Source organism: Xenopus tropicalis, chromosome 8 (assembly GCF_000004195.4).
Source record: "Xenopus tropicalis strain Nigerian chromosome 8, UCB_Xtro_10.0, whole genome shotgun sequence".
Classification (NCBI taxonomy): Eukaryota; Metazoa; Chordata; class Amphibia; order Anura; family Pipidae; genus Xenopus; species Xenopus tropicalis.
In genome coordinates, this window is record NC_030684.2 from 4,502,743 (window position 1) to 4,525,967 (window position 23,225).

Genomic DNA, 23,225 nt, shown 5'->3' on the forward strand with positions numbered 1-23,225 from the left:
ATACTAACAGATAGTTACACTCTGGATACTAAGAGACAGTTACACTCTGGATACGAGCAGACAGTTACACTCTGGATACTAACAGACAGTTACACTCTGGATACGAGCAGACAGTTACACTCTGGATACTAACAGACAGTTACACTCTGGATACGAGCAGACAGTTACACTCTGGATACTAACAGACAGTTGCACTCTGGATACTAACAGACAGTTACACTCTGGATACTAACAGACAGTTACACTCTGGATACGAGCAGACAGTCACACTCTGGATACTAACAGATAGTTACACTCTGGATACTAACAGACAGTTACGCTCTGGATACGAGCAGACAGTTAAACTCTGGATACTAACAGACAGTTACACTCTGGATACGAGCAGACAGTTAAACTCTGGATACTAACAGACAGTTAAACTCTGGATACTAACAGACAGTTAAACTCTGGATACTAACAGACAGTTACACTCTGGATACTAACAGACAGTTACACTCTGGATACTAACAGACAGTCACACTCTGGATACTAACAGACAGTTACACTCTGGATACTAACAGACAGTCACACTCTGGATACTAACAGACAGTTAAACTCTGGATACTAACAGACAGATAAACTCTGCATACTAACAGACAGTTACACTCTGGATACGAGCAGACAGTCACACTCTGGATACTAACAGACAGTTAAACTTTGGATACTAACAGACAGTTACACTCTGGATACTAACAGACAGTTACACTCTGGATACGAGCAGACAGATACACTCTGGATACTAACAGACAGTTACACTCTGGATACTAACAGACAGTTACACTCTGGATACTAACAGACAGTTACACTCTGGATACGAGCAGACAGTTACACTCTGGATACTAACAGACAGTTACACTCTGGATACTAACAGACAGTTACACTCTGGATACTAACAGACAGTTACACTCTGGATACTAAGAGACAGTTACACTCTGGATACGAGCAGACAGTTACACTCTGGATACTAACAGACAGTTACACTCTGGATACGAGCAGACAGTTACACTCTGGATACTAACAGACAGTTACACTCTGGATACGAGCAGACAGTTACACTCTGGATACTAACAGACAGTTGCACTCTGGATACTAACAGACAGTTACACTCTGGATACTAACAGACAGTTACACTCTGGATACGAGCAGACAGTCACACTCTGGATACTAACAGATAGTTACACTCTGGATACTAACAGACAGTTACGCTCTGGATACGAGCAGACAGTTAAACTCTGGATACTAACAGACAGTTACACTCTGGATACGAGCAGACAGTTAAACTCTGGATACTAACAGACAGTTAAACTCTGGATACTAACAGACAGTTAAACTCTGGATACTAACAGACAGTTACACTCTGGATACTAACAGACAGTTACACTCTGGATACTAACAGACAGTCACACTCTGGATACTAACAGACAGTTACACTCTGGATACTAACAGACAGTCACACTCTGGATACTAACAGACAGTTAAACTCTGGATACTAACAGACAGATAAACTCTGCATACTAACAGACAGTTACACTCTGGATACGAGCAGACAGTCACACTCTGGATACTAACAGACAGTTAAACTTTGGATACTAACAGACAGTTACACTCTGGATACTAACAGACAGTTACACTCTGGATACGAGCAGACAGATACACTCTGGATACTAACAGACAGTTACACTCTGGATACTAACAGACAGTTACACTCTGGATACTAACAGACAGTTACACTCTGGATACGAGCAGACAGTCACACTCTGGATACTAACAGACAGTTAAACTTTGGATACTAACAGACAGTTACACTCTGGATACTAACAGACAGTTACACTCTGGATACGAGCAGACAGTTAAACTCTGGATACTAACAGACAGTTAAACTCTGCATACTAACAGACAGTTACACTCTGGATACGAGCAGACAGTCACACTCTGGATACTAACAGACAGTTAAACTTTGGATACTAACAGACAGTTACACTCTGGATACTAACAGACAGTTACACTCTGGATACGAGCAGACAGTTACACTCTGGATACGAGCAGACAGTCACACTCTGGATACTAACAGACAGTTAAACTCTGGATACTAACAGACAGTTAAACTCTGGATACTAACAGACAGTTACACTCTGGATACGAGCAGACAGTCACACTCTGGATACTAACAGACAGTTACACTCTGGATACTAACAGACAGTTAAACTCTGGATACTAACAGACAGTTAAACTCTGGATACTAACAGACAGTTAAACTCTGGATAATAACAGACAGTTACACTCTGGATACTAACAGACAGTCACACTCTGGATACTAACAGACAGTTACACTCTGGATACGAGCAGACAGTTAAACTCTGGATACTAACAGACAGTTAAACTCTGGATACTAACAGACAGTTACACTCTGGATACGAGCAGACAGTCACACTCTGGATACTAACAGACAGTTAAACTCTGGATACTAACAGACAGTTAAACTCTGGATACTAACAGACAGTTAAACTCTGGATACTAACAGACAGTTAAACTCTGGATAATAACAGACAGTTACACTCTGGATACTAACAGACAGTTACACTCTGGATACTAACAGACAGTCACACTCTGGATACTAACAGACAGTTACACTCTGGATACTAACAGACAGTCACACTCTGGATACTAACAGACAGTTAAACTCTGGATACTAACAGACAGTTACACTCTGGATACGAGCAGACAGTCACACTCTGGATACTAACAGACAGTTAAACTCTGGATACTAACAGACAGTTAAACTCTGCATACTAACAGACAGTTACACTCTGGATACGAGCAGATAGTTACACTCTGGATACTAACAGACAGTTAAACTCTGGATACTAACAGACAGTTACACTCTGGATACGAGCAGACAGTTGCACTCTGGATACTAACAGACAGTTAAACTCTGGATACTAACAGACAGTTACGCTCTGGATACGAGCAGATAGTTACACTCTGGATACTAACAGACAGTTAAACTCTGGATACTAACAGACAGTTACACTCTGGATACGAGCAGACAGTTGCACTCTGGATACTAACAGACAGTTAAACTCTGGATACTAACAGACAGTTACACTCTGGATACGAGCAGATAGTTACACTCTGGATACTAACAGACAGTTACACTCTGGATACGAGCAGACAGTTAAACTCTGGATACTAACAGACAGTTACACTCTGGATACGAGCAGACAGTTGCACTCTGGATACTAACAGACAGTTAAACTCTGGATACTAACAGACAGTTACACTCTGGATACGAGCAGACAGTTGCACTCTGGATACTAACAGACAGTTAAACTCTGGATACTAACAGACAGTTACGCTCTGGATACGAGCAGATAGTTACACTCTGGATACTAACAGACAGTTACACTCTGGATACGAGCAGACAGTTAAACTCTGGATACTAACAGACAGTTACACTCTGGATACTAACAGACAGTTACGCTCTGGATACGAGCAGATAGTTACACTCTGGATACTAACAGACAGTTACACCCTGGATACGAGCAGACAGTTACACTCTGGATACGAGCAGACAGTTACGCTCAGGATACGAGCAGATAGTTACACTCTGGATACTAACAGACAGTTACACCCTGGAAACTAACAGACAGTTACACTCTGGATATGAGCAGACAGTTACGCTCTGGATACGAGCAGATAGTTACACTCTGGATACTAACAGACAGTTACACCCTGGATACGAGCAGACAGTTACACTCTGGATACGAGCAGACAGTCACACTCTGGATACGATGTAACCCAAGCAAAAAACAGGGATTTGTTCACTTTAAACAACTATAATCCTAGTGAGAAAGCGCTGGGACGGCATTGGGCGCCCGCCGGGGAAGGAATTGGAGACTGCACAGCAAGTCATTATTGATTCAAGGTTCCCAGGTTGCACCCTGTGATACACGGCACGTCCCTGCCTGCGCCCAACCATAAATATGTCATGTCCCCGAGCCCTGGGCTCTTCTGAGCGGGGCTCCTCCCACTATGGGGCAGTGGCCCAGCCCAGGGCTGACATCAAAGCCAAACTGTGGCCTTGGGTTATCCTTCTACTGCCTCTGTGTCTCCCCCACCCCCTGCCCCTTCCCGTAACGGGGTGTCTGGGGCAGTTCAGTTAAAGGTGAACCATCTTCTGTAGTTCATACAGCGAGCAAGTCCGACCTTGTCCAGGTGTAATGATTAATGGTTCTGTTCCTATTTATATGTACAGGCAGCACATACTTATATATATATATAGCTTATTAACTGCCCAGAGCATTCCTTCTCTGTATATTTGTATTTATACATATGGGTAGGGGGTGCCATAGTGTTTCCCTTAGACAGTACAGTATGGGGGTACAGCTTATTGTGTGCCCAGAACATTCCTTCTCTGTATATTTGTATTTATACATATGGGTAGGGGGTACCATAGTGTTTCCCTTAGACAGTACAGTATGGGGGTACAGCTTATTGTGTGCCCAGAACATTCCTTCTCTGTATATTTGTATTTATACATATGGGTAGGGGGTGCCATAGTGTTTCCCTTAGACAGTACAGTATGGGGGTACAGCTTATTGTGTGCCCAGAACATTCCCTCTCTGTATATTTGTATTTATACATATGGGTAGGGGGTGCCATAGTGTTTCCCTTAGACAGTACAGTATGGGGGGTACAGCTTATTGTGTGCCCAGAACATTCCTTCTCTGTATATTTGTATTTATACATATGGGTAGGGGGTGCCATAGTGTTTCCCTTAGACAGTACAGTATGGGGGTACAGCTCATTGTGTGCCCAGAACATTCCCTCTCTGTATATTTGTATTTATACATATGGGTAGGGGGTGCCATAGTGTTTCCCTTAGACAGTACAGTATGGGGGGTACAGCTTATTGTGTGCCCAGAACATTCCTTCTCTGTATATTTGTATTTATACATATGGGTAGGGGGTGCCATAGTGTTTCCCTTAGACAGTACAGTATGGGGGTACAGCTCATTGTGTGCCCAGAACATTCCCTCTCTGTATATTTGTATTTATACATATGGGTAGGGGGTGCCATAGTGTTTCCCTTAGACAGTACAGTATGGGGGTACAGCTTATTGTGTGCCCAGAACATTCCCTCTCTGTATATTTGTATTTATACATATGGGTAGGGGGTGCCATAGTGTTTCCCTTAGACAGTACAGTATGGGGGGTACAGCTTATTGTGTGCCCAGAACATTCCTTCGCTGTATAATTGTATTTATACATATGGGTAGGGGGTGCCATAGTGTTTCCCTTAGACAGTACAGTATGGGGGTACAGCTTATTGTGTGCCCAGAACATTCCCTCTCTGTATATTTGTATTTATACATATGGGTAGGGGGTGCCATAGTGTTTCCCTTAGACAGTACAGTATGGGGGTACAGCTTATTGTGTGCCCAGAACATTCCCTCTCTGTATATGTGTATTTATACATATGGGTAGGGGGTGCCATAGTGTTTCCCTTAGACAGTACAGTATGGGGGTACAGCTTATTGTGTGCCCAGAACATTCCTTCTCTGTATATTTGTATTTATACATATGGGTAGGGGGTGCCATAGTGTTTCCCTTAGACAGTACAGTATGGGGGTACAGCTTATTGTGTGCCCAGAACATTCCTTCTCTGTATATTTGTATTTATACATATGGGTGGGAGGTGCCATAGTGTTTCCCTTAGACAGTACAGTATGGGGGTACAGCTTATTGTGTGCCCAGAACATTCCCTCTCTGTATATTTGTATTTATACATATGGGTAGGGGGTGCCATAGTGTTTCCCTTAGACAGTACAGTATGGGGGTACAGCTTATTGTGTGCCCAGAACATTCCTTCTCTGTATATTTGTATTTATACATATGGGTAGGGGGTGCCATAGTGTTTCCCTTAGACAGTACAGTATGGGGGTACAGCTTATTGTGTGCCCAGAACATTCCCTCTCTGTATATGTGTATTTATACATATGGGTAGGGGGGTGCCATAGTGTTTCCCTTAGACAGTACAGTATGGGGGTACAGCTTATTGTGTGCCCAGAACATTCCTTCTCTGTATATTTGTATTTATACATATGGGTAGGAGGTGCCATAGTGTTTCCCTTAGACAGTACAGTATGGGGGTACAGCTTATTGTGTGCCCAGAACATTCCCTCTCTGTATATGTGTATTTATACATATGGGTAGGGGGTGCCATAGTGTTTCCCTTAGACAGTACAGTATGGGGGTACAGCTTATTGTGTGCCCAGAACATTCCCTCTCTGTATATTTGTATTTATACATATGGGTAGGGGGTGCCATAGTGTTTCCCTTAGACAGTACAGTATGGGGGTACAGCTTATTGTGTGCCCAGAACATTCCCTCTCTGTATATTTGTATTTATACATATGGGTAGGGGGTGCCATAGTGTTTCCCTTAGACAGTACAGTATGGGGGTACAGCTTATTGTGTGCCCAGAACATTCCCTCTCTGTATATTTGTATTTATACATATGGGTAGGGGGTGCCATAGTGTTTACCTGAAAGAAGCCTGTCCCTCATTACTAATTCCTCTCACAATGGGCACTGATTGGGCACAGTTCCGAGGGGGCGGGTTTAGCGTTTCTGCACAAGCCAATGTTACTATTTGACCTTGGGAGATGAAGGAGTCTAATAATGGCACAAATATGTGGCACCGACTGGGTAACCGGGCAGTGATGTATAGATCTAATATGTACCAAACTGCTCTACACAAAGGCCGGTGATTTATTTGGCTCCGTATCACTTTATTAGGTCACAGGCAGGAACTGCCCCCCTGCAGTGTCTCTCAACCCCCAGGAGGCTGATTTATGGGGCAGATTATTCCTTTATGAAATTCCGTGGCTTCTTGTCCCTCTCTAGTAGCAGCAGAGATTCCATCAGAGATAAACCTGTAACTCTCACGCATATGTACTAACGCAACCATACAGGGAAGGAATGCTGTGGGCACTCAATCCAATGTACCCCCATACTGTACTGTCTAAGGGAAACACTATGGCACCCCCTACCCATATGTATAAATACAAATATACAGAGAGGGAATGTTCTGGGCACACAATAAGCTGTACCCCCATACTGTACTGTCTAAGGGAAACACTATGGCACCTCCCTCCCATATGTATAAATACAAATATACAGAGAAGGAATGTTCTGGGCACACAATAAGCTGTACCCCCATACTGTACTGTCTAAGGGAAACACTATGGCACCCCCTACCCATATGTATAAATACAAATATACAGAGAAGGAATGTTCTGGGCACACAATAAGCTGTACCCCCATACTGTACTGTCTAAGGGAAACACTATGGCACCCCCTACCCATATGTATAAATACAAATATACAGAGAAGGAATGTTCTGGGCACACAATAAACTGTACCCCCATACTGTACTGTCTAAGGGAAACACTATGGCACCCCCTACCCATATGTATAAATACAAATATACAGAGAAGGAATGTTCTGGGCACACAATAAGCTGTACCCCCATACTGTACTGTCTAAGGGAAACACTATGGCACCCCCTACCCATATGTATAAATACAAATATACAGAGAGGGAATGTTCTGGGCACACAATAAGCTGTACCCCCATACTGTACTGTCTAAGGGAAACACTATGGCACCCCCTCCCATATGTATAAATACAAATATACAGAGAAGGAATGTTCTGGGCACACAATAAGCTGTACCCCCATACTGTACTGTCTAAGGGAAACACTATGGCACCTCCCACACATATGTATAAATACAAATATACAGAGAAGGAATGTTCTGGGCACACAATAAGCTGTACCCCCATACTGTACTGTCTAAGGGAAACACTATGGCACCCCCTACCCATATGTATAAATACAAATATACAGAGAAGGAATGTTCTGGGCACACAATAAGCTGTACCCCCATACTGTACTGTCTAAGGGAAACACTATGGCACCCCCTACCCATATGTATAAATAGAAATATACAGAGAAGGAATGTTCTGGGCACACAATAAACTGTACCCCCATACTGTACTGTCTAAGGGAAACACTATGGCACCTCCTACCCATATGTATAAATACAAATATACAGAGAGGGAATGTTCTGGGCACACAATAAGCTGTACCCCCCATACTGTACTGTCTAAGGGAAACACTATGGCACCCCCTACCCATATGTATAAATACAAATATCTATGTATCTTTTTTCCCCAGTGTCTGTACTGATATAAGAAACATTTGATGTACACATGGGGCCCCCCAGTTGTATAGGGGAAGGACATGGGGTGCATGAAATGATTTTCCAGAGGGAGATGAATAAAGTGGAGCTTTTCATCTTTTCCTTTGGGTCATTAACGTTCCTCCTGCTTTCCCTGCTGTAACGGCTCCAACAAACAGAGATGAAAGGCCGGGGGCTGGGAGGCCCTTACAGCGAGATGCCCCCGATAAGCGGCAACAGGAGGGAAACGTTCAAGTGTCCCTCCCGCTGTTTGTATGCCACATGTGTATCAGGTTTGATCATAGTAAACTGGAGAAGTTCAGATTCTGAAGATGCGTGAATTTGTGGGTCCCACGTGGCACCCCAAGATGGCTGCATGCTTGTTCTTATGTAGCACCCCTACCCCAGTGAGCTTACAATCTAAGGTCCCTATCCCATTCCCATCAGTCCCTGCCCCAGTGAGCTTACAATCTAAGGTCCCTATCCCATTCCCATCAGCCCCTGCCCCAGTGAGCTTACAATCTAAGGTCCCTATCCCATTCCCATCAGTCCCTGCCCCAGTGAGCTTACAATCTAAGGTCCCTATCCCATTCCCATCAGCCCCTGCCCCAGTGAGCTTACAATCTAAGGTCCCTATCACATTCCCATCAGTCCCTGCCCCAGTGAGCTTACAATCTAAGGTCCCTATCCCATTCCCATCAGTCCCTGCCCCAGTGAGCTTACAATCTAAGGTCCCTATCACATTCCCATCAGTCCCTGCCCCAGTGAGCTTACAATCTAAGGTCCCTATCACATTCCCATCAGCCCCTGCCCCAGTGAGCTTACAATCTAAGGTCCCTATCCCATTCCCATCAGTCCCTGCCCCAGTGAGCTTACAATCTAAGGTCCCTATCCCATTCCTATCAGTCCCTGTCCCAGTGAGCTTACAATCTAAGGTCCCTATCCCATTCCCATCAGTCCCTGCCCCAGTGAGCTTACAATCTAAGGTCCCTATCACATTCCCATCAGTCCCTGCCCCAGTGAGCTTACAATCTAAGGTCCCTATCCCATTCCCATCAGCCCCTGCCCCAGTGAGCTTACAATCTAAGGTCCCTATCCCATTCCCATCAGTCCCTGCCCCAGTGAGCTTACAATCTAAGGTCCCTTTCACATTCCCATCAGTCCCTGCCCTAGTGAGCTTACAATCTAAGGTCCCTATCCCATTCCCATCAGTCACTGCCCCAGTGAGCTTACAATCTAAGGTCCCTTTCACATTCCCATCAGTCCCTGCCCCAGTGAGCTTACAATCTAAGGTCCCTATCCCATTCCCATCAGTCCCTGCCCCAGTGAGCTTACAATCTAAGGTCCCTATCCCATTCCCATCAGCCCCTGCCCCAGTGAGCTTACAGTCTAAGGTCCCTATCCCATCCCAACGGTCCCTGCCCCAGTGAGCTTACAATCTAAGGTCCCTATCCAATTCCCATCAGCCCCTGCCCCAGTGAGCTTACAATCTAAGGTCCCTATCCCATCCCAACGGTCCCTGCCCCAGTGAGCTTACAATCTAAGGTCCCTATCCCATTCCCATCAGTCCCTGCCCCAGTGAGCTTACAATCTAAGGTCCCTATCCCATTCCCATCAGCCCCTGCCCCAGTGAGCTTACAGTCTAAGGTCCCTATCCCATCCCAACGGTCCCTGCCCCAGTGAGCTTACAATCTAAGGTCCCTATCCAATTCCCATCAGTCCCTGCCCCAGTGAGCTTACAATCTAAGGTCCCTATCCCATTCCCATCAGTCCCTGCCCCAGTGAGCTTACAATCTAAGGTCCCTATCCCATTCCCATCAGTCCCTGCCCCAGTGAGCTTACAATCTAAGGTCCCTATCCCATTCCTATCAGTCCCTGCCCCAGTGAGCTTACAATCTAAGGTCCCTATCACATTCCCATCAGCCCCTGCCCCAGTGAGCTTACAATCTAAGGTCCCTATCCCATTCCCATCAGCCCCTGCCCCAGTGAGCTTACAATCTAAGGTCCCTATCCCATTCCCATCAGCCCCTGCCCCAGTGAGCTTACAATCTAAGGTCCCTATCACATTCCCATCAGTCCCTGCCCCAGTGAGCTTACAATCTAAGGTCCCTATCACATTCCCATCAGTCCCTGCCCCAGTGAGCTTACAATCTAAGGTCCCTATCCCATTCCCATCAGTCCCTGCCCCAGTGAGCTTACAATCTAAGGTCCCTATCCCATTCCCATCAGTCCCTGCCCCAGTGAGCTTACAATCTAAGGTCCCTATCCCATTCCCATCAGCCCCTGCCCCAGTGAGCTTACAATCTAAGGTCCCTATCACATTCCCATCAGTCCCTGCCCCAGTGAGCTTACAATCTAAGGTCCCTATCACATTCCCATCAGCCCCTGCCCCAGTGAGCTTACAATCTAAGGTCCCTATCCCATTCCCATCAGCCCCTGCCCCAGTGAGCTTACAATCTAAGGTCCCTATCACATTCCCATCAGCCCCTGCCCCAGTGAGCTTACAATCTAAGGTACGCCAACCACGGTTCCCGGCATCCAAGATGGCTGCACTGAATATTAGATGTTCCCTTTATCCTTTCAGTCACCGCCTCTCTCCCTCCGTTTCCTATTCCTTGGCTATAAATCCATCTTCATTTCATCGCTTTCGCACTTTTATTCCCCCGTACGGCCATCTTGCCTGTCACCGCTCTCCCCAATCTGATTCACATGACTCACATGTTCCGCCGCGTATCTCTCGCCTCTCCGCCCCCCAAACCAGTTCAGCCGGGGCCTGTGGTCTGTTCCCTTTATAGTTACAGTGTGTCCCATAGGGTTCATTTACTCACAGTATCCTATTATTAGCTTTACTGAAGATTTACCCAGAGCCCTTGCCCACTGAGCTTACACTCTAATTACACAGGGTTATCTTTTACTATAATTTAGACAATTATATTCTGCGACGATTTGCTATTGGCTTCATTTTTTTATTGTGTTTTTTTTCAGCTGCTCTCCAGCGTGGAATTTTAGCAGCTATTTGGTTGCTAGGGTCTTGTTAACCTTAGCAACCAGGCAGCAGTTTGAATAGAGACTGGTATATGAATAGGAGAGGGGCTGGAAAGCAAAGATAAGTAATAAAAAGTAACAATAACAATAATACAGAGAAAAGGGAATCATTTAACCATTAAATAAACCCAATAGGGCTGTTCTGCCCCCAATAAGGGGTAATTATATCTTAGTTGGGATCAAGTACAGGTACTGTTTTATTATTCCAGAGAAAAGGGAATCATTTAACCATTAAATAAACCCAATAGGGCTGTTCTGCCCCAATAAGGGGTAATTATATCTTAGTTGGGATCAAGTACAGGTACTGTTTTATTATTACAGAGAAAAGGGAATCATTTAACCATTAAATAAACCCAATAGGGCTGTTCTGCCCCCAATAAGGGGTAATTATATCTTAGTTGGGATCAAGTACAGGTACTGTTTTATTATTACAGAGAAAAGGGAATCATTTAACCATTAAATAAACCCAATAGGGCTGTTCTGCCCCAATAAGGGGTAATTATATCTTAGTTGGGATCAAGTACAGGTACTGTTTTATTATTACAGAGAAAAGGGAATCATTTAACCATTAAATAAACCCAATAGGGCTGTTCTGCCCCCAATAAGGGGTAATTATATCTTAGTTGGGATCAAGTACAGGTACTGTTTTATTATTACAGAGAAAAGGGAATCATTTAACCATGAAATAAACCCAATAGGGCTGTTCTGCCCCCAATAAGGGGTAATTATATCTTAGTTGGGATCAAGTACAGGTACTGTTTTATTATTACAGAGAAAAGGGAATCATTTAACTATTAAATAAACCCAATAGGACTGTATAATGGAGTCTATGGGAGATAGCCTTCCCGTAATACGGAACTTTCTGGATAATGGTATATATATGTATGTATTGTTGGCCCTTAGTGCATCAGTAATTGGGCCAGTGAGTATGGGGGGGAGGCTGAACCACCTGGAAGGGGCCCTGGGGGGGCACGCGAGACGCACAAAGCTATTCAGCAATTGCCCATGAAATCCGCTGTCTCCTGTTCTCCGCGAGGCATGACGGGTCCCACGCTGAGTCGTTTTCCTTACAAAGTGCGGCGGGTTGTTCCGACATCAGGGGAGAGACCCCCATCTGGAATCAGTTAGAGGATCCGAATTGTTACAAAAGTGTAAAAACAAACTGCCGCGAGACCTGAGGGTACCCTGGGAGTTAGCGATTTCCTTCTTATTAAACATGCGCCGTGCCCCGGCCAATCATGTTCAGGCACAAGGGTTGTCGCTCTACAGTAGTGATGTAGTGATGCCCAATACCCACGGGTCGGGCAGGTTCGGGCCAACCTCGGCACACCATTTGCTGGTCATTGGTGGGTTTGGGTTGAGATCTTCCGCCCACTCTCCCCGCCCCTGACCTTACACTGTTGACTTGCAGCTTCCAGCTTCTGACTTTATAGGTGTGGCCCCCCCTCTTTTGTGATCGACAAGGGCAGAGGCTGGGATTGGGTGGGGTGAGATTTGGGGTGGGGTGAGATTTGGGGTGGGGCTATAAACAGAGGGGAGAAGCCAATCCAGGTCAGGTCAAGTAGGGTTTGGGTGGGTTAGGGGCGGGGCTATAAATAGAGGGGAAAATCCGGGTTGGGTTGGGAGTGGGTGGGTTAGGGGAGGGGCTAAAAATAGAGGGGGGAATCTGGGTCAGGTAGGGTTGGGGTTGGGAGTGGGTGGGTTAGGGGCGGGGCTATAAATAGAGGGGAGAACCTGGGTTAGGTAGGGTTGGGAGTGGGTGGGTTAGGGGCGGGGCTATAAATAGAGGGGAGAACCTTGGTTAGGTAGGGTTGGGAGTGGTGGGCTAGGGGTGGGGCTATAAATGGAGGGGAAAATCCGGGTCAGGTAGGGGTAGGGTTGGAAGTGGGTGGGTTAGGGGAGGGGCTATAAATAGAGGGGAAAATCCAGGTCAGGTAGGGGTTGGGTTGGAAGTGGGTGGGTTAGGGGAGGGGCTATAAATAGAGGGGAGAATCTGGGTCAGGTAGGGTTGGGGTTTGAAGTGGGTGGGTTAGGGGAGGGGCTATAAATAGAGGGGAAAATCTGGGTCAGGAAGGGTTGGGGTTGGGAGGAGGTGGGTTAGGGGCGGGTCTATAAATAGAGGGGAAAATCTGTGTCGGTTTGAGTTGGGAGTGGTTAGAGCCAGGCTATAAATAGAGGGGAAAATCCGGGTCAGGTAGGGTTGGGGTTGGGTGTGGGTGGGTTAGGGGCGGGGCTATAAATAGAGGGGAAAATCTGGGTCAGGTAGGGTTGGGGTTGGAAGTCGGTGGGTTAGGGGCGGGTCTATAAATAGAGGGGAAAATCTGGGTCACTAGGGTTGGGAGTGGGTGGGTTAGGGGTGGGGCTATAAATAGAGGGGAGAATCTGGGCCAGGTAGGGTTGGAGTGTGGGTCGCATCACTATTCTACAGAATCCTATGAGCAATCAGTATGGCAGCATAATGAAAAAAAAGTAAATTCTAAGCAACTTCCCAATATACATTCATTAAACAGGTTCGTTACTATCCCTAATGCCCCGTCTGCCTTCTACATTGTTTTGGGAGTCAGAACCTTCAGCGCAGAGAACATTTTGCCTCGTTTTTCTATTACTTGGGGATTTCTTTCCCGAAATTAAGTGCCCCCCCCTGCCTTGTTTCTCATCCTTCGATGGGGACGGGGGGGGGGGGGGTTGGATTCCAGGGAGATGGGATGTAGATACCCCAGGAAATGGAAGTGCAGCCAGCCATGGGAAAGGGTTTATATGAACATTCTATTTTTTCTTTTTATTATTTAATTAAGCCCCTGTAATGTGGCCCCCCGCTCTGTCGGAAAGGGCCAGTACCAATGTAAATATATTGGCGCTAACAGACAAGAATATTCCCCCCCCCCCCATTATATTATATATTTATTTAATCCTGCCATAATTTTCTGTCTGCGCTCGGCTACTCGGAATTATTTCTCTGTTACATCTAAATAAAGGGTCTCATTGTGTGCGGATTAAAGCAGCTCTATGGTCTCTATTCTGAGATATTAGCCCTCTGTCTGCTAATGGGGCATTTACCCACAATCCCCGGGCTCCCCCACATACATGGGAGGCGCCATCTTTATAAGCACTCACCCCAAATCCCCCCCTAACTGGCCTTCAGGCTGGGCCCCCTTAGCCCATAACAAGGTTACAGATATATAGAAACATTGGGGTAACAGTCACCCCGCTATAGTTCCAGGGGTACCCAGGGCACAAATAAGCACTCACCCCAAATCCCCCCTAACTGGCCTTCAGGCTGGGCCCCCTTAGCCCATAACAAGGTTACAGATATATAGAAACATTGGGGTAACAGTCACCCCGCTATAGTTCCAGGGGTACCCAGGGCACAAATAAGCACTCACCCCAAATCCCCCCCTAACTGGCCTTCAGGCTGGGCCCCCTTAGCCCATAACAAGGTTACAGATATATAGAAACATTGGGGTAACAGTCACCCCGCTATAGTTCCAGGGGTACCCAGGGCACAAATAAGCACTCACCCCAAATCCCCCCCTAACTGGCCTTCAGGCTGGGCCCCCTTAGCCCATAACAAGGTTACAGATATATAGAAACATTGGGGTAACAGTCACCCCGCTATAGTTCCAGGGGTACCCAGGGCACAAATAAGCACTCACCCCAAATCCCCCCCTAACTGGCCTTCAGGCTGGGCCCCCTTAGCCCATAACAAGGTTACAGATATATAGAAACATTGGGGTAACAGTCACCCCGCTATAGTTCCAGGGGTACCCAGGGCACAAATAAGCACCCCAAATCCCCCCCTAACTGGCCTTCAGGCTGGGCCCCTGTTTGTGTGGGGGGGCAGTTAGACTGTTCCTGTTTGACCCTCTCAAATCAAGGCCTCTCTCTGCTTTATCTCACACTCCACTTTAGCAAAGTAAAAGAGAGAGATAAGTCAGTCTACAACCCTCTGGAATGTCTGGAGACCACAGAAGGGGCATTGTCTTGGTGGGGATACCCATTACTGATATAGAAGAGAAAGGCCTTTTGTCAGGCCAGTTAGGGGGGGATTTGGGGTGAGTGCTTATTTGTGCCCTGGGTACCCCTGGAACTATAGCGGGGTGCCTGTTACCCCAATGTTTCTATATATCTGTAACCTTGTTATGGGCTAAGGGGGCCCAGCCTGAAGGCCAGTTAGGGGGGGATTTGGGGTGAGTGCTTATTTGTGCCCTGGGTACCCCTGGAACTATAGCGGGGTGACTGTTACCCCAATGTTTCTATATATCTGTAACCTTGTTATGGGCTAAGGGGGCCCAGCCTGAAGGCCAGTTAGGGGGGGATTTGGGGTGAGTGCTTATTTGTGCCCTGGGTACCCCTGGAACTATAGCGGGGTGACTGTTACCCCAATGTTTCTATATATCTGTAACCTTGTTATGGGCTAAGGGGGCCCAGCCTGAAGGCCAGTTAGGGGGGGATTTGGGGTGAGTGCTTATTTGTGCCCTGGGTACCCCTGGAACTATAGCGGGGTGACTGTTACCCCAATGTTTCTATATATCTGTAACCTTGTTATGGGCTAAGGGGGCCCAGCCTGAAGGCCAGTTAGGGGGGGATTTGGGGTGAGTGCTTATTTGTGCCCTGGGTACCCCTGGAACTATAGCGGGGTGACTGTTACCCCAATGTTTCTATATATCTGTAACCTTGTTATGGGCTAAGGGGGCCCAGCCTGAAGGCCAGTTAGGGGGGGATTTGGGGTGAGTGCTTATTTGTGCCCTGGGTACCCCTGGAACTATAGCGGGGTGCCTGTTACCCCAATGTTTCTATATATCTGTAACCTTGTTATGGGCTAAGGGGGCCCAGCCTGAAGGCCAGTTAGGGGGGGGATTTGGGGTGAGTGCTTATTTGTGCCCTGGGTACCCCTGGAACTATAGCGGGGTGACTGTTACCCCAATGTTTCTATATATCTTTAACCTTGTTATGGGCTAAGGGGGCCCAGCCTGAAGGCCAGTTAGGGGGGGATTTGGGGTGAGTGCTTATTTGTGCCCTGGGTACCCCTGGAACTATAGCAGGGTGACTGTTACCCCAATGTTTCTATATATCTGTAACCTTGTTATGGGCTAAGGGGGCCCAGCCTGAAGGCCAGTTAGGGGGGGATTTGGGGTGAGTGCTTATTTGTGCCCTGGGTACCCCTGGAACTATAGCGGGGTGACTGTTACCCCAATGTTTCTATATATCTGTAACCTTGTTATGGGCTAAGGGGGCCCAGCCTGAAGGCCAGTTAGGGGGGGATTTGGGGTGAGTGCTTATTTGTGCCCTGGGTACCCCTGGAACTATAGCGGGGTGACTGTTACCCCAATGTTTCTATATATCTGTAACCTTGTTATGGGCTAAGGGGGCCCAGCCTGAAGGCCAGTTAGGGGGGGATTTGGGGTGCTTATTTGTGCCCTGGGTACCCCTGGAACTATAGCGGGGTGACTGTTACCCCAATGTTTCTATATATCTGTAACCTTGTTATGGGCTAAGGGGGCCCAGCCTGAAGGCCAGTTAGGGGGGGATTTGGGGTGAGTGAGGGAGGGGCATAACCACTGGTACCTACAAAGCTTTGTGAAGGTGAAGCGGAAAGTGGGCGGGGCATCTGACAAATCCACCTGTGCAGCGGTGTCTCCCACCTGCGCTACTCTGCGGCCCTGGGGGGGGGGGTTATTACAGCGCAAATGCTCGGGGGCAGATCTGTATTACAGTGATATACAGTAGTACGGAGAATCGTAGGTTTAAATTTACAGCCCCCCATAAATACCCAGGGTCATAAATAAAACCCCTGACGGCTGAAAAACAAGACTTTCCTTTCTGCATATTTTCTCCTTTTTTCTTTGGGGTAGAAAATGATGATTTTTATTCTCAGGCCGGGAAATGGGATATTAATTGGCTTTTGGCCCCCGTGTATCGAATTAAAGCAGCGGAGAAGCCCACCTACCCGCAGAGCAGGTATGACAGGCCGTCAGGGGATGCTGGGAATTGTAGTCAAACACAATGGGGGGGTGCCTGCAGGTTTGAGCAGAAGAGGGGGCGGCTGGGAGAAGCCAAATGTGAGACCCGTCCCGTGACTTATTGGCGTTTATGTTCTTGAGAAATTTTGCTGGACATTCCTCTCCTCCCCTGGGGATCCAGGCTTAGTATGTGTGTCTTCCAAATATCTTCCTACTCCCCCCAAAACCCCAGCTGCATTACCCCAGTCCCCTGATCTTATAAATATATCATCCTCAGCTTAATTAAGTCATATATTTATATATATCTCATGTGCCCAGAGCATTCCTTCTCTGTATATTTGTATTTATACATATGGGTAGGGGGTGCCATAGTGTTTCCCTTAGACAGTACAGTATGGGGGTACAGCTTATTGTGTGCCCAGAACATTCCTTCTCTGTATATTTGTATTTATACATATGGGTAGGGGGTGCCATAGTGTTTCCCTTAGACAGTACAGTATGGGGGTACAGCTTATTGTGTGCCCAGAACATTCCTTCTCTGTATATTTGTATTTATACATATGGGTAGGGGGTGCCATAGTGTTTCCCTTAGACAGTACAGTATGGGGGTACAGCTTATTGTGTGCCCAGAGCATTCCTTCTCTTTATATTTGTATTTATACATATGGGTAGGGGGTGCCATAGTGTTTCCCTTAGACAGTACAGTATGGGGGTATAGCTTATTGTGTGCCCAGAGCATTCCTTCTCTTTATATTTGTATTTATACATATGGGTAGGGGGTGCCATAGTGTTTCCCTTAGACAGTACAGTATGGGGGTATAGCTTATTGTGTGCCCAGAACATTCCTTCTCTTTATATTTGTATTTATACATACTTGTGATTAAGTCCTATTTTCAGAACAGTATAGACACCCCCCCCCCCCCCTCTGCTTTTATAGTTGTTAAAAGCTTTAGTCCCAGAACTGGAGAAGCAGAGGTTAATCCCTGCTGCATATGCCCATTTTTTCCTGATGGTGTAAATGTCTTATATATAAGCACAGTGAACAGGCAGCTCCATCTGCTGTCTTAATGTGGTAGTGCAAGTGCCCTGGTTTGACTTGAGCCTCAGCATTCCGGCAGTTTTTCAGAACTATAAACCCAGTGAGAATGAGGGATGAATGGGTATTGGGGAGTTGTATCAGGAGTCAGAACCAGCAGTGCAGGGAAGGGAAAGGGACAGACACAGTGACAGTTACACATAACTATAAACCCAGTGAGAATGAGGAATGAATGGATATTGGGGAGTTGTATCAGGAGTCAGAACCAGCAGTGCAGGGAAGGGAAAGGGACAGACACAGTGACAGTTACACATAACTATAAACCCAGTGAGAATGAGGGATGAATGGATATTGGGGAGTTGTATCAGGAGTCAGAACCAGCAGTGCAGGGAAGGGAAAGGGACAGACACAGTGACAGTTACACATAACTATAAACCCAGTGAGAATGAGGAATGAATGGGTATTGGGGAGTTGTATCAGGAGTCAGAACCAGCAGTGCAGGGAAGGGAAAGGGACAGACACAGTGACAGTTACACATAACTATAAACCCAGTGAGAATGAGGAATGAATGGATATTGGGGAGTTGTATCAGGAGTCAGAACCAGCAGTGCAGGGAAGGGAAAGGGACAGACACAGTGACAGTTACACATAACTATAAACCCAGTGAGAATGAGGAATGAATGGATATTGGGGAGTTGTATCAGGAGTCAGAACCAGCAGTGCAGGGAAGGGAAAGGGACAGACACAGTGACAGTTACACATAACTATAAACCCAGTGAGAATGAGGAATGAATGGATATTGGGGAGTTGTATCAGGAGTCAGAACCAGCAGTGCAGAGAAGGGATTTTTTTTTATTAGGTAAAATACAGTTTTTGGGTGAAGTTCCCCTTCCATTGTAATTATTGAAAGGGAATGATAATGTGATGAGAAGATTCCATTAATCGCCCCCAAAAAAACACTTTCATGCTGAAGAGATGTACAGAGGGGCTTAATTTGATTTTACCCAGAGGCCTTCCTATTGGTGCCCCCATAGCGAGGGCCGCGGTGGTGCTGTTAGGGGCTGGTAGGGGGCTACGGTGGGGCTGTTAGGGGGCTGCGGTGGAGCTGTTAGGGGGCTGGTAGGAGCTGTTAGTGGCTGTTAGGGGACTGGTAGGGGCTGTTAGTGGCTGTTATGGGGCTGTTAATGACTGTTAGGGGGCTGGTAGGAGCTGTTAGGGGGCTGGTAGCAGCTGTTAGGGGGCTGTTAGTGGCTGTTAGGGGGCTGTTAGTGGCTTTTAGGGGGCTGGTAGCAGCTGTTAGGGGCTGTTATGGGGCTGTTAGTGGCTGTTAGGGGGCTGGTAGCAGCTGTTAGGGGGCTGTTAGTGGCTGTTAGGGTGCTGTTAGGGGGCTGGGTGCCCCATGCGCGGGGCGAGTGCAGGTGCAGCAGTCAGACAGCTGCCGGAGACTAAATCCTTCCCAGATTGATTGAGTGCGAGAGTCGGAATTCCTTCTCCTTCCCTCTGGCCCCCGTGTTACACAGGCCTGGCTGTCAGTACAGATGTGTATATTCCGACTGCGCTCTGTACATTTCCCAACCAGGAGATTAGTGTGGGACACAGGAATGCCAGCGCTCCCCCATAAATCCCCACGTTGTGACAGCGCAGAGAGGCTCCATTAGCCGAGAGCCCCCGGAGAAACAAACCCAGAACCTGCAAATAACACAATATCGGGGAACAGAGGGGTTTCGGGGCAAAAATTATGTATTACGTTGTGTGAGTCGGCCATCTTGTATTGTATAGCGTGAGTCGGCCATCTTGTATTGTATGGCGTGAGTCGGCCATCTTGTATTGTATAGCGTGAGTCGGCCATCTTGTATTGTATGGCGTGAGTCGGCCATCTTGTATTGTATAGCGTGAGTCGGCCATCTTGTATTGTATGGCGTGAGTCGGCCATCTTGTATTGTATAGTGTGAGTCAGCCATCTTGTATTGTATGGCGTGAGTCGGCCATCTTGTATTGTATAGCGTGAGTCGGCCATCTTGTATTGTATGGCGTGAGTCGGCCATCTTGTATTGTATAGTGTGAGTCAGCCATCTTGTATTGTATGGCGTGAGTCGGCCATCTTGTATTGTATGGCGTGAGTCAGCCATCTTGTATTGTACAGCGTGAGTCGGCCATCTTGTATTGTATAGTGTGAGTCAGCCATCTTGTATTGTATAGCGTGAGTAGGCCATCTTGTATAGCGTGAGTCGGCCATCTTGTATTGTATGGCGTGAGTCAGCCATCTTGTATTGTACAGCGTGAGTCGGCCATCTTGTATTATATGGCGTGAGTCGGCCATCTTGTATTGTGTAGCGGGAGTCGGCCATCTTGTATTGTATAGTGTGAGTTGGCCATCTTGTATTGTATGGCGTGAGTCGGCCATCTTGTATTGTACAGCGTGAGTCGGCCATCTTGTATTATATGGCGTGAGTAGGCCATCTTGTATTGTATAGTGTGAGTCGGCCATCTTGTATTGTATAGCGTGAGTAGGCCATATTGTATAGCGTGAGTCGGCCATCTTGTATTGTATAGCGTGAGTAGGCCATCTTGTATTGCATTGTGTGAGTCGGCCATCTTGTATTCTATAGTGTGAGTCGGCCATCTTGTATTGTACAGCGTGAGTAGGCCATCTTGTATTGTATAGCGTGAGTCGGCCATCTTGTATTGTATAGCGTGAATAGGCCATCTTGTATTGCATAGTGTGAGTCAGCCATCTTGTATTGTATAGTGTGAGTCGGCCATCTTGTATTGTATAGCGTGAGTAGGCCATCTTGTATTGTATAGCGTGAGTCGGCCATCTTGTATTGTATAGTGTGAGTCGGCCATCTTGTATTGTATAGCGTGAGTAGGCCATCTTGTATTGTATAGCGTGAGTCGGCCATCTTGTATTGTATAGCGTGAGTCGGCCATCTTGTATTGTATAGCGTGAATAGGCCATCTTGTATTGCATAGTGTGAGTCAGCCATCTTGTATTGTATAGTGTGAGTCGGCCATCTTGTATTGTATAGCGTGAGTAGGCCATCTTGTATTGTATAGCGTGAGTCGGCCATCTTGTATTGTATAGTGTGAGTCGGCCATCTTGTATTGTATAGCGTGAGTCGGCCATCTTGTATTGTATAGCGTGAGTAGGCCATCTTGTATTGTATAGCGTGAGTCGGCCATCTTGTATTGTATAGCGTGAGTCGGCCATCTTGTATTGTATAGCGTGAATAGGCCATCTTGTATTGCATAGTGTGAGTCGGCCATCTTGTATTGTATAGTGTGAGTCGGCCATCTTGTATTGTATAGTGTGAGTCGGCCATCTTGTATTGTATAAGATGGGTCAACCAATGAGTGTCCCCACACCCAAGGTTCCTATGATGAAATCATTATAGTCACAGTTTATAAGCTCCGCCTCCTCATTTTGTCTCTCTCTCCCCCATTCTCTCTCTACAGAAGAGGTGGATGTGCTGGAATCTCTCACTCTCCACTCAGCGGAGCTCGTCAACCTCACTCTCACCTCTGAGGATTCCTGTCTCGCCCTGGAGTTGGGCCAATACTCAACGCTTAGCATTTCCACCATGACAGCATTTGGGGACAGGTGAGTGAGCCAAGAGGAATCCTTACGGTATGGAACGGCTTCTTCTTCCAAAGCGCCCACTCCTCGTGCCTGGCTCTTTAACACATCATGGCTACTGCATGCATCTCAAAGCTTGAGTGGTCATAGGCTGCATGGCTTGAGTCAGCCATCTTGTGTTGGATAGACTGAGTCAGCCATCTTGTGTTAGATAGACTGAGTCAACCATCTTGTGTTGTATAGACTGAGTCAGCCATCTTGTGTTGGATAGACTGAGTCAACCATCTTGTGTTGTATAGACTGAGTCAACCATCTTGTGTTGTATAGACTGAGTCAACCATCTTGTGTTGTATAGACTGAGTCAACCATCTTGTGTTGTATAGACTGAGTCAACCATATTGTGTTGGATAGACTGAGTCAGCCATCTTGTGTTGTATAGACTGAATCAACCATCTTGTGTTGTATAGACTGAGTCAGCCATCTTGTGTTGTATAGACTGAGTCAGCCATCTTGTGTTGTATAGACTGAGTCAGCCATCTTGTGTTGTATAGACTGAGTCAGCCATCTTGTGTTGTATAGACTGAATCAACCATCTTGTGTTGGATAGACTGAATCAGCCATCTTGTGTTGGATAGACTGAATCAGCCATCTTGTATCGGATAGACTGAATCAACCATGTTGTGTTGTATAGACTGAGTCAGCCATCTTGTGTTGGATAGACTGAGTCAACCATCTTGTGTTGGATAGACTGAGTCAGCCATCTTGTGTTGTATAGACTGAATCAGCCATCTTGTGTTGTATAGACTGAATCAACCATCTTGTGTTGTATAGACTGAATCAACCATCTTGTGTTGTATAGACTGAATCAACCATCTTGTGTTGTATAGACTGAGTCAGCCATCTTGTGTTGGGTAGGCTGAGTCAACCATCTTGCATTGTATAGACTGTCAGCCATCTTGTATCGGGTAGACTGAGTCAGCCATCTTGTGTTAGATAGACTGAATCAACCATCTTGCATTGGGTAGACTGAGTCAGCCATCTTGTGTTGGATAGGCTGAATCAACCATCTTGTATTGGGTAGACTGAGTCAGCCATCTTGTATTGAAAAGACTGAATCAACCATCTTGTATTGGGTAGACTGAGTCAGCCATCTTGTGTTAGATAGACTGAATCAACCATCTTGCATTGGGTAGACTGAGTCAGCCATCTTGTGTTGGATTGACTGAACCAGCCATTCTCTGTTGTATAGACTTAGTCAGCCATCTTGTGTTGATAGACTGAATCAGCCATCTTGCATTGGGTAGACTGAGTCAGCCATCTTGT

General features: G+C 46.5%; 1 protein-coding gene across 3 annotated transcripts in view; it reads left to right on the forward strand.

Annotated features, from left to right (window-relative positions):
• The window catches only part of LOC100495290 (collagen alpha-1(I) chain), a 124,564-nt gene that overhangs the window by 46,721 nt on the left and 54,618 nt on the right, over positions 1-23,225 (forward strand). For all 3 annotated transcript variants that reach the window (XM_018090175.2, XM_031891045.1, XM_018090177.2), the window contains exon 2: positions 21,782-21,926. In XM_018090175.2, the coding sequence (XP_017945664.1) occupies positions 21,782-21,926 (145 nt within the window). The remainder of the gene's footprint in view (positions 1-21,781; positions 21,927-23,225) is intronic.